Genomic DNA, 13119 nt, shown 5'->3' with positions numbered 1-13119 from the left:
ATACATATTTTCATTTACTTAGATATTCTTTAACTTTTTCCAGTAAAGTTTTACATTTTTTCTTGCAATTTTTTTGTTTCCTTTAATGCCTGGTTTTTGATGATATCTTTTTAAAATTACATTTTGCAACTCATTCTTGCAGAAGTTTAGAATGGCAGTAGAATTTTTATGTAATGTCTTTGTGTTCTTATTTTAACTGTTTATTAATTGTATCACTTCTGTGTAAATGATGTTAGATTTTCTCTGTGGAAAATCTTTTTATCTATGAATGACAGTTGTGTTTCTTCCTATGAAAATAGGCCTTTGAAATCTGTTAATCATGTCCATGATTTTCTTTATAGTTTTATTTTTATCACCCCCAAATTTTTGTCAAACACAATGTTTAGTTTTCCATGTGTTTGAATTTTATACTAGTGGAGTGATTACATATTATTCTGGTACTTGCTTTTCTCCCCTACTGTAGACTGAATTGTGTACCCCCTGCATTTACTTGCTGAAGCCCAAACCCTCAATTTGATTTGGGGTTAGGACTTTGGAACTTAATTAGGTTTAGATGAGATGATGACCATGGGGCCCTCATGATGTGATTAGTGCCCTTTCCAGAAGAGATACCAGAGAGCCTGTTCTTGCTGTTTCTCCCCATAAGGACGTGTAAGAATGCAATGAGCAGGTGGTTGTCTTCAAGCCAAAAAGATGCCACTCACCAGAAACCAGCTATCCTGCCACCTCAGTCTTGAACCTCTAGCCTCCAGAATTGTGAGAAAATACGTTTCTGTTAGTTAAGTCATCCGTTTGTGGGCTTTTGGTTTTTTTTAATGGCAACTTGAGCTCTGGTAACTCCTTTTTCCCACATAAATTTTTTGAAAATCATTCATATTGGTGGGTATAATTTACTTAATTTTTACTTCTTATAGGATTCCACTATATAAGCATACTGTAACTTACGTGATTGGTGAACATTTGGGTTATTTCCAGCTTTTTTTGTTGTTATTGTTGGTGGTGCCTTTGTGAACATTCTTCTGTGTTTCTTGGTATACAGGTTAAGAATTTGTTAGGTATATGTAGTTGTCAATATTCTACTGTTTTTGAGCTTCAGGAACAGTGGTTTCATATGGGTTAGCATTGTGCCTAGGAGTAGAGTGCTGAATTGTAAAACTTCTTGCCCGAGTGATTTTACCATTTACCTTTCCACTGGTACCACGAGAATTTCTGTGGCTCCATATCTTTGTCAACATTAGATATTGTCATACTTTTATATTTTTGCTCATACGGTACGTGTCGAGTTATTTCATTGTTACTTTAATTTGTATTTCACTTCATACTAATGAGGTTTAGCATCTTTTCATTTGTTTATGGACCATCATATATTCGTTCCTGGGAAATTTCTTGTTCGTGATTTTGCCCAATTTTATATTGCAGTGTTTGAGAAGCTGATTCTTTTTTTTACTGAGATATGAACTGCTTGGTGAATTTAGTAAATATTTGTTGAGTCAATTCTTGGTTTTAAGCTGTGCTTACATAAAGATAAGTAAGCTGGATAAACTCTTACCTCAGTTTGCACTTAAACTTACTTAATTGAGAGCACCAAACTTCTGTTCTTTCTTTTAAAATATGGATTAGCTCCATGAATTGTTTATAACACTATCTCTTTGTTTCAGTTTACCCATTTGTACAATGTACTTTGACTAGTTGATATCTAGTTTCCCTTTTACCAGTGTCTATAATTCATGTGTCTTATATTTTTCTTGTTGGTTTTAAAGCTGGGAAATAAATTTTATTACACTGGAAAATATTAAGTGCTGCTTTTTTGTTATGTTTTTGCTTTTTTTTTTAATTTTGAAATGTTGGGGTTTGTTTCTATTAAGATATAATAGGTTAGTTCTCCGAGGACTATTCTCTTAGATGAATTTCCCAGACAGATTACTGTCTTTTATTTTCAAATTTTTATAAAACTGTTAAACCTAAAAATTGGACTCTAACATATATGAATTATTCTTTCTCAGAGTGAAGATACACAACAGCAAATCATCAGGGAGACATTCCATTTGGTATCTAAGAGAGATGAAAATGTTTGTAATTTCCTAGAAGGAGGATTGTAAGTAAAACATTTCATGGACATTTCTAATCTTTGACTATATGAGTAGAGTATCACTGTTTAATTGTTTTATTGTAAAATTTCCTAATTTGATCAGTTGGACTGGGGAATTAATTGCCTCTTATATTAGCTATAAATCTAACTTAAATAATTTTTAAGATACTTAATCTTTTTCTTTTAAAATTTTTATAAAGGCATTTTATATAAAGGTAATATGTTCATATGGCAAAAATTCAAACAGAAATATAAAACGTAAACCAAGTCTCCCTCCTCCAACTTTAGTCCGTCTTCCCGGTTTCTTGTTGTATCCTTCTAGAAAATTAGTTTTGCACTAACATATAAAAATGTAAGGCTTCCCCAGTAGTTCAGCTGGTAAAGAATCCACCTTCAATGCAGGAGACCCTGGTTGAATTCCTGGGTCGGGAAGATCCCCTGGAGAAGGGATAGGCTACCCACTCCAGTATTCTTCGGCTTCCCTGGTGGCTCAGATGGTAAAGAATCCACCTGCAATGTGAGTGACCTGGGTTCAGACTCTGGGCTGGGAAGATCCCCTGGAGGAGGGAATGGCAACCCACTCCAGTATTCCTGCTTGGAAAATCCCATGGACAGAGGAGCCTGACAGGCTACAATCCATGGGGTCACAAAGAGTTGGACACTACTGAGCGACTAAACACAGCACATAAAAATAGAACATACTTATGGGATCACACATGTGTTTTGCTTATCATGTTGCTTGTTTGTACTTACATTTTTAAAAGCTTTGCATATAAACCCATCTAGAGCAATCTCATTCTTTTTAATGACTACAGGGTACTCCTTAGGGTGAATGAACCTGCTTTCGTAAAAATTTAGATAGCATCTTTTCTTTTATATTATGAACAATTCTGAAGTCTACTTTTCAGATATTATATATGTATGTGTCTAGATTAAATAAGTTTAAATTCAAATAACAGACTTTTCTGTTTTTAAAATGAATAAATAAAAATTGCATATAATTAGTTTGCCAGCTGTTATAAATTTAAATTAATGGGTTTCATGAAAACAGTTTGTTCTCAAATGGTTTCATAGGTGTTCCCTTCCATGCTTATATCTTTAATTTCTTACCACGATATTTCCTCACTGACAATTCAAAAAACTCCACTTTAACTGAACTTCACTGTGAATAATTAGAAATTAGTCAGAGAAACCTACACTTTTCTGTATTTTTAAGGTAGATGATGTATATTATAAAGAATAGTTTTCATAATAGAGAATTCATTCATACCTGACCATAAATTACTTTTTATCATGTAGAACGTTTACTTGCATTTCTTAAAAGGTTATATCATGTTGCACTTAAATTTGCAAGTACACATATGATTTGTAAATTTTGCTGTTAACTCAAGGCCTCCAATTTCATAGTTGATAGATGTACCTGCTTTCTGTTTTTGTATTTTAATTGTGCTTCACTTATGTTGCTTAAACTTCTGTAGTTGACTTGTGTTTGCCAGTACCATCATTTCCCTTTATTCCAGTCTCCTGATCTTCTAATCTCGTAGGAGGTTTATCACCCAGCACAGTGTACTGCCTGTAGTGCACGTGCAAGAAATTGATTGATCTAACCAGGGCACTGTTTGATCCAGAAAATATGGCTTGAATTTGTGATTATTCTTTTCAGCCTTATAAAAAGTAGAAAGCAAGTATTGCATCAGAAATGGGGCTGCGCATCTGATTTAATACTAGTGTTGTTGCTAACAAGCTGATTTTCCTGGTTAGGTCACTAAAATTCTTTGTACCTCAGTTTTCTCCTCTTATGTTAAATGAGATATTTGGACTAAGGATTTCTAGAATTCTATGCTTTTTATATTGTGTGTTACATTCTATACAAGAATTTGAATCAGTATTGTACTATATAGCTTAAAGATGAAATTATAATAAAGTATGTTTATATCAATATTTTTATTTGCTTTCAAAAATTTTAATTGCCATTTTAAAACTCATAGTTTTAAAATATTCGGTCTTCTTTTACAGCAGAGCCAGACAGAAATGTAAGATAAATGACTACACTGCAGATTCAGGAGGAGGCCTGCCTGCTCTTTGTGCTCTCTTTGTCCCTTTCAAGGACAGTGCCTAGTAAATACACGCAGGGAACCTTTGAAGTGCTTGTACATATTTTTACATTGCATATCTTGTCTAGATAGTAGGAGTTTTCATTCTTGTCCAAGATAATTTTCATTTTCGGTATTAAAGGATGTAAAGTAATAAATGAGTGTGTACTTAAGGAAGTTGTTTCTACAAACTTGTGAATTTAGTGTTACTTTTACTGAGTAAGAAATAGGGACTTCGCTGGAGGTCCATGTGCAGCGGGCATGGGTTTGATCCCTAGTTGGGGAACTGAGACCCCACAAGCCTCAAAGTGAGCCCAAAGGAAAGAAATAGTTGTTATTTTCCTGGGTCATCATTGAATGTTCAGTTAGCTCTCATTGTGTTTAGCTTTGATTTTTGTAAACTTAACAATGGAATAGCTAAACTATATTTAGAAAATTGTGTTTATAATGATTACATATTTTTAAAATACTGAAACTCCAATCCGTAAAAAAAAGTATTTGGCAAAAGAATTGAGTATCTCTTAGCTCAGTTTTCTTGTGCTTCTACTCCAAAACAAAATGTGCTTTCGGAGAAGAACTTGATAGTAAGTCTATCCAAAACTGAAGAAGATATGTCCTTTTTTTTTTTCTCCTAGTTGATAATCAGTCTCAAGCTATGTAACTTACTGTGACCTATGGGATTAAATCTAGTAAGCACTTAAAAATGCCCTATGGACTCATTTCTGCCTACTTCTCTGGCCTAATCATGTACTTATCTTTCATTGATTGAAGCTTTCTTTTTCTTTCTTGAACATAGATATTTCATTCTGATGAATTTGCTTTTTTATTAGTTTACCTGCGTCTGAAATGTTCATCTCGAAATTTTTCTTGTCATTAAATGTCAGCTGAAACATCAACTCGTTCAACTCCCAATCAAAAGTAGCAAATCTGTCGGTGTGGCATTGTCCTGTTTTGATTCTCTAAGTAGTTCCTTCCACCTGCGTAGTTCACTTTTTCTTATTTGTTCATTGCTTCTCACCCACGCTCAGTGCCTGACACATAGCAAGTACTCAGTAAATAATTGAGTGAGTGAACTAAGATGAAGCACTGGCATCTTTTACCTGACTTCTCTGAAGATAACAGCCCCCTAGTTCACTTGAATGCTGTGTCATTGTTACCTTTCATTTTTTAGAAAGTTTAAAAAAAAATTATCAGTTTGCTTGAGTTAATGAAAATGTTTTTCAGTTTGTTTCTATAACATTCCAATTGTTTTGTTTTGCCATTTAGATTAATCGGAGGATCTGACAACAAACTGATTTATAGACATTACGCAACATTATATTTTGTCTTCTGTGTGGATTCTTCAGAAAGTGAACTTGGCATTTTAGATCTAATTCAAGTAAGTTAACCCTTGCCTCTTTCTGTCTTAAACAACAACTTTGGCATTTTTGTTTCATAAAACTTCTATGTTCTTAAATTTTCTACAGTGATGTTTTGTCCGGTAAGAAATAAAGCATCCCATAGTAGATGCTGAGTGGGTTAGAGAGGGGCGAGGGATGTAGAAACACACAGCCTGGTTTAATCTGGTGGGAACTGACGACAGCTAACGTCTCTGTGCCCGTTTTCCTGTTCACATAAGTCACCAGAGGAAGCCCTTTGCCACATGTATCCAGATCTAACCCAGACCTGCCCCTTCCTGTCTCCTGCAGGTCTGCCTTAATGTCCCTGTAAACTCAAGGTCAGTTATCAGCAAGTTCCTTCAGCCTCTTCCGTTAATATTGCCTTCATCTTTTTGCTGTCAGTTAAATCTGGCTTCCCTGATGATAATACCTGCCAGCTTCTTCTTAAACAGTAGTTTTCTCTCCTCCTTTCTTCACTTCATTGACCCTGAAGGGTGTTCTCTTTGCTTTTCATTACTTTCTCTAGACTTTTTTCTCTTCTGAAACATTTCCAAACTTTATCTCATGTTCTCAAACTGTACCACTTTCTACCCATGCTTTCTACCCATTGCAGTAACCTCTCACTCCCACTCCCTATTCATGGGACACTTCGTCAAAAACTTTCAGTGGTCTGAGATTTTACTCTACCTGCAAGCAAAAACTTCCATGGTTTCATGGATGCTAACAAAAGACGGAGGGCGGGGAGTGGTGTTTCTGGTGTAGAAACAAAGGACTTCGTTACTAACAGCAAAAGCAGTAGCCGGTGTGACAGCATTTGCTTTCACTGGTTACTCAAGTCCCACTTCCTCAAGTGTGACTCAATGAGGTGTCTTTTCATAACAGACACCAGGCATGTCTGCCCATGTCCTAGAGGAAGAGAACCTCTTCCAAGTAAAGGAAACGTATCCTTTGCTTTGGAGGGAAACACTGTCTATTTTCCAAGGCTGTTGGCTATACAAGTTTGCTTGGAAAGTTAATCCACAATAAAGGTAGTTAGTATCTCTGTTCAGATGATGTAGAGGAATGGAAGACCCACGGAGAATTGTCTCCAACAGATATTAGTTCTTAGTTCCATGACATTCACTCCAGTACTACTTGTATTATAATTCTTGGGTATTTCCGCATTCATGTGGGTAATTCATTCAGTACACTGGTATCTTCAAGCTGAAATTCCTCTTCTCCAATGAATTTTGCCCATTATTCCACTTCACTACTCACTTCTAGACCTTGTGTTTATCCAGACTTCGGTCCCTCACAGTTTCCACTCTCTGCTACCATCTCTTATCTTTTCGTATCACAGCTTCTATTACTCCAACTGTTCTTTGAGCCTGTTGGGACCCTCAGTTCTTTTCTTTGTTTTTTTTTTTGTTGTTTTTTTTTTTAGGATAAAAATATTTATTGACAGTTTTCTAGCTATAGTTATATATTCTAAACTATTCAATGTTTATTAATAAATAAGCGGCAATTTTAGAAAAATAGATATTTCTAGGATCCTATATTCTCTTCCTGTGTTTTTTGTCTTTTCAGTGGATCTTTGGGATCTTCTGTCTTTTAAATCTATGTTTTTCTCACTGTCCCTGATCCTCCTAATATCTTAACTTTCCTTGGCCAGCTTAAATTCCATGGTCAATCCTGATACTCATAGGCTTGCATATACTCAGCTTTTTGCCTATACCCCCATATCTGAGTAAAAAAAGATAACCATACATGCTGGCCTCACTTTTAATTCATGGTCCCAAGCCTTAGGGAGTCCTTAATGCTGCCCAGTAATCATAGTATATTTCCCCGGCCATTTCACTCTTCCACACTCCTAGACAGTGGCTGATACATTCTCCTCCTTTCTCAAACCTCTAGCACTTCTCCAGCATACAGCTTCCCTAGTTTGTTAGGCAACCAGAAGGGAACTTCCACAGGCTCGGTATCTGCTTCCCTGCACTCTGTCCTTTCTGTAAGAGAAGAGTGAACTTTGTTCCTAGCTAGGGCCAGCTCCCCCGCTTATATACTAGTCTACTTCCTCCTCATTGCTCTAGCATTTTCTCTCTTCTACATCATTTTTTCTTCTCTTCTAGATTATTCCCACTAGTCTATAATGTGTTAATACGTTCTTCCATCTTAAAAATCCTGTCCCTCCTTCCTTCTCTAGCCACTGCCTTATTTCTTTCCCTCTCCTTATAGCAAAACACTTTAAAAATATTTTCTATATGCAGTGTCTTAAATTTCCCTTCTCTCATTCTTTCTTGAATACATTCCAATCAGGTTTTCCAGCTCCGCTATTGCTAAATCTAAAGGTGCTTCTCAGCCTTCCTTTCCTCGGTCAAGATTATTTAGCACTCTCTTCTTCATGAAATATCTTCTCACTTGGCTTCCTTGTCTGGTTTGCATCCTCCGACTTTTAGTTGCTTCATTTTAGTTTCTTGATCTCTCTCACATCTTCTTTGGCAAAAACTCTGTTGAGTATACAGAATCCACTTAGTACCCTCTGCACTGCCTCCACAGGGTCCATGCCGCCATCAGCTCTTGCTTGGGTTATTTCAGTAGCTTTCTGACTGGTCTTCCTGCTCCCACCATCTTCTCCCTTTTCTGTTTCTTAGTGGAACAGCCAGGGTGATACTGTTCAGTATGTTGTGTTTTACGCTTCCGTACTGAATCCTCCAGTGGCTTCCCCTCTCACGCACAGTAAAAGCCAAATTCCTTACAAATGACCCGTGAGTCACGTACTCCGACTCTCCTCCCCATGCCTTACTGCTTACCTCCATTTTCTGGTGCTTTCCCCTTTGCTTCACCCACCCTGGCCTCCGTGTTCCTCAGATACACCAGGCATGCTTTTACTCACAACCTTTGTGCTTGCTAATCTTCCTACCTGTATTGTTCGCCCTTCATTGATTACTGTTTTGATATTATTGCTGATCTTAATGGATATGACTGCATGGTTATTACTGCTCGGATGGGAATTAAAAACCAAATATCCTTTGTCATATCTGAAATCTATCATGTATTTATGAAAAGTGGAAACTATGTCTTGTGTTTTGCAAGAATTTTTAGCCATGACTATTTGAAATGTTGGTAGTATGTCTTGATCCTAAATAAAATACAGAGAAAGAATTTCAGGAAAATTGTGTTACCTTTCCATTTCTAATGTAGATGAGCTGTTTTTATAAGAAGATCCTATTGAGTTATTAAATGTTGATCTATTATGTCACAAAAAAAGAAACTTTCTGTAATTTGCCTTACAGAGATGGGTTCTATCAACTCCCTTGAACATGTTGGAAGTTTTGTAGTTACTGTCTTGCCCCTGTGGTTACTACATATCTTTAAAGAAGAGGGAGTGCTGAGCATGCACAAGTTAGTCATTAAAAAAAAATTGGTTGAGTGAACAAAATGAAAGGGAGTAGCTTATTGTCTGCTTCTGTCTCATGAAACAAACAGCTTTTCAGAGCTTATTTAGAACTGATTTTCTGGCCTTATTCATCCTCTAGTTTTGAGAAAGGCAAGTGTAATACAAGTAAAAGTGGAAAATTATATAAATCAAGAGAGTTTAGATCAAAACCTCTTGGTTTTATATTTTTGTTAGAGAATGGGTCAAGAAAACTTAATCAACATCAGTATGTGATGACTGAATACATGTTTCATTGTGGGTTTTTGAATGTTAAAAACAATACAATTCAAATGATCATTGGGCACTTATATTAGTACTTTTGTGCAAAAGTTTTGTGTTTCTAAGGTACCAGTGTGTTGTGTCAGATTTGACTTTTTATCTTATGTAAGATCTGAAAGAAGGACTTGTTAATACCTTCCATGTGAGATTTATACGAGCATGCCACCAAGCTGAATAATCAGCTTTTATTTTCTTTTAATTCTTTGTTAGTCAGGGGGAAAAGGTGGCCTTTTTTTCTTTCTTGTGTGTGCTATTTTAGTGTGATAGTGACTGCAATATAATCCAGTTTCAGAGTTGTAAGCTAGCCTTTTTGAAGTCCTTTCTGTTGTAGCATATCTTCATTGGAAGTGTTGAAATATTTACACAGAGTGAGAATAGGACTTCATTAAATATTCATGTTGGTTGTTTGAGTTATTTATAAGCAGAGTGTCCTCAATTAATTTAGTATGCCATGCTGATAATGGAGGCATAAAAGTTTACTCAATAATTCCAAATTTTGTAACAGCTTTTTGCTACATGATGTCGCATGTAGTAGTTATTCAGTGTCAATCTTGTTCAGTTATAGTTAGGAGGAAATGGAGAATAAACTGCTAAACTTTTCTCTAAATTTAGAAAGATATGTTTTGACCTTAGTGTTATAATATGTATATAAACTAGAGTTCTTATATATATAGCATCTGTCAGTTCTGTAGTACTGACTGTTACACTGACTTTTGTGAAGTTATTTTACTTATTGCTATTAATGTTCATTTAATATGATAGTGAGCCAGTCATTTAATGCTTACAGACCTTGAGTTTTTTTCAGTTGTAAAGTATGCCTATTTCAGTATACTACCTATCGACTTCATGAGTTGTTAGAAATATCAGTTAATTAAAGCACGCTGCTGCTGCTGGTAAGTCGCTTCAGTCGTGTCTGACTCTGTGCGACCCTCTGTGCGACCCCATGGACTGCAGCCTACCAGGCTCCTCCGTCCATGGGATTTTCCAGGCCAGAGTACTAGTGATTAAAACCATTGAGGCCCTGCTTGTACTTTGGGCAAGTTATTTAACCTCTGGGGCTTCCCTGGTGGCTCAGAGGTTAAAGCGTCTGCCTGCAATGTGGGAGACCTGGGTTCAATCCATGGGTTGGGAAGATCCCCTGGAGAAGGAAATGGCAACCCACTCCAGTATTCTTGCCTGGAGAATCCCATGGGCGGAGAAGCCTAGTGGGCTACAGTCCACGGGGTTGCAAAGAGTAGGACACGACTTCACTTTCACTTTCAACCCTGATTTTGCTTGTCTGCAAAATGGGGGTAACAATAGTAATAATAACAATAGCTCATAGAATAGGTGAAAGCATTAAAAAATATATAGTGTACGTGAAGCCTGTTGCTAAATGACTGGCTTATAGCAGTCAATTTTTTTAGCTGATATTATCGTTAAAGCATGTATTTATGAGGATAATGTATAAAGTATTATTCATTAATACACAGACTGAATTGGGTAAAGAAGTCTTATTTTTCTTTATCATTTTTACAAGAATTTGGGCTTCTTTTTATCCTATATGGTCTTAGATGAAATCTTAGGAGGAATTCTGCTTTGTGATAGAGTTATGTGGTAGGGATAGGCATAATTGAAGAAACTTATACGCCAAGAACACTCAGCTGAAGATTCTCTGGTCTTTGCACTATCGGGTAGGAAGCTGTGCTGATATAGACACCACTACGCATGGAACAGTGTGCCAGCGGAGGGCTCACACCTTCCACCACGTCATTTTTCTCTTATTACAAAGGTCAGCTTCATTGGAAACATCCTAGTCCACACTACTGCTGCTGTTGCTAAGTCGCTTCAGTCATGTCCGACTCTGTGCGATCCCATAGACGGAAGCCCACCAGGCTCCCCTGTCCCTGGGATTCTCCAGGCAAGAACACTGGAGTGGGTTGCCATTTCCTTCTCCATCGGGTGGCATATACATTACTTAAGCTTTGAGCTGTACATGTTGAGGTGCCACCTGTTTTTAAGAATTGTCTGGGAAACCTAACTGACCAGCTCTTGAAAACTGTGGGAAGTTGCAGCTTCCCTGTTGGGGGCTGAGAAGGATAAACCCCTGGTTCCAGAGAGATGAATTCTGGTGCAATTCCTCCTGCTGGAGGAAGAGGGAACTGTGGTGCGATTTGTTTCTTTTCTGGGCATTCCACAGTGATCCAGGCACACCCAGGATCATTTTAGGAAAATTCCATTTTAGGCATTCCATAGTGATCCAGGCACACTCAGGATCATTTTAGGAAAATTCTACTTGTTCCACCAGACTGTGTTACCAGAGTATTAGAAATTTAAGACTTGTTTTTTATGTATGTAGGAAACCAAAAAGTAGTTCTGTAAACAATTTGAATCGACACTGATAGGGTGATTCAGCATTCCTAAAATCTTTTTCCTGTCTTATTTTCATTGTTGAAATATTGAAATTACTGCTCGTTCTCCTGTCCTCCAGGCCTCCTCCGCTCTGTTAGCTCGCAATAGTTCTTCACCATTGTACACCATTCATCTCATGCCTTTTGTGCCTTGATCCTTTGAAGCGTGCTAGCCAGTTATTTCACGGAGGATTCCTCAGTTTGGATTTGATGTTTCTTAATGGTTAAATTTGGGTTATATTTTTTTGAATATCACAAGTAATGTTATGTCCTTCTTAAATGCATCATATCAGGATATGCATGATGTCATTTTGTCCCATTACTTGTGATAAAGTGCCTACCAGGTTTACCTACTTAAACTTCTCTTGCGCCTTTGTGCTTAGGATTATCTTATGGAGAATAATTTTGATAGTATATACATAATATTTTTTCGAATCATAATTTGGTCATTAGTTTTTAGCATCTTTTCATGATTCCTGCCTGAATTATTGTGGTATTTGCCAAATGGTGATTTTTTTCATGATTTTTCTATTTATTCATTGATATTCTGTAAGGAAAAGCTAAGATTTTTATTCATTTTATTTTAAGTCAGTGCTCAAAATACCAATTGTAGGGACTTCCCTGGTGGTCCAGTGGTTAAGAATTTGCCTTCCAATGCAGGGGTTACCGATTTGATACTGTACTATTGCCTGGAAAATCCCATGAACAGGGGAGCCTGGTAGGCTACAGTCCATGGGGTCGCAAAGAGTCAGACACGACTGAGCAATTTCATTTCACTTCACTTCAGGGAACTGAAAAGATCCCACATACTGTGAGACAGCTAGGCCCATGGGCCACAACTAAGTCCTGACGCAGCCACATAAGTAAATAAGTAAATACATATTTTAAAAAATACCAGTTGTGTCCGACTCTTTGCGACCCCATGGGCTGTAGCCCGCCAGGTTCCTCTGCCCACGGGACTCTCCAGGGCAGGAATACTGCAGTGGGCTGCCATTTCCTCCTCCAGCAGATCTTCCCAACCCAGGATCAAACCTGCGTTTTGTATCCTCCATTTGCTGCATTGCAGGTGGATTCTTTACCACTGTGTGCTATTACCATCATTAGCCTTTAAATTTTTTTCATTTTTATTTTAAAAAATAGAAATTAATCACACAGTAAGAATCACTGAGTTCTTTAAGAATTCTTAAAGAATCATTATGACATGAATACAGAAAACAGCCCTTTCATCAACTCAGTTTTTTCATATTGAAGTCAAGAATTTAATTTGTTTCAATTAACTGCTACATGGTAAATGCACAATAAATGTCTCATTTTTACTGATAGAAAACATATCTGTAATCATTGGCACGTTAGTGTCTAGGTCAGGTTTAATGGAAGTCCACTCCAGAATCCAGTCATATGCTGACTCAAGTGCTATTTACGTACTTTAAACGTCACGCTTTCTATAGGCTGGATCTTATGTGCAACTGTTTTC

General features: G+C 36.9%; 1 protein-coding gene across 8 annotated transcripts in view; it reads left to right on the top strand.

The window, feature by feature from the left end:
- Positions 1–13119, top strand: part of AP3S1 (adaptor related protein complex 3 subunit sigma 1) — a 70738-nt gene that overhangs the window by 27062 nt on the left and 30557 nt on the right. For 7 of the 8 annotated variants that reach the window (XM_068964523.1, XM_068964520.1, XM_068964522.1 and 4 more), the window contains exons 2-3: positions 2004–2095; positions 5449–5560. The exons of the other annotated variant lie outside the window; for it this stretch is intronic. In XM_068964523.1, coding sequence (XP_068820624.1) covers positions 2004–2095; positions 5449–5560 — 204 coding nt within the window. The remainder of the gene's footprint in view (positions 1–2003; positions 2096–5448; positions 5561–13119) is intronic. 8 annotated transcript variants of the gene reach the window in all.

Source organism: Capricornis sumatraensis, chromosome 2 (assembly GCF_032405125.1).
Source record: "Capricornis sumatraensis isolate serow.1 chromosome 2, serow.2, whole genome shotgun sequence".
Classification (NCBI taxonomy): domain Eukaryota; kingdom Metazoa; phylum Chordata; class Mammalia; order Artiodactyla; family Bovidae; genus Capricornis; species Capricornis sumatraensis.
This window is presented reverse-complemented; position numbering and strand designations above follow the sequence as displayed.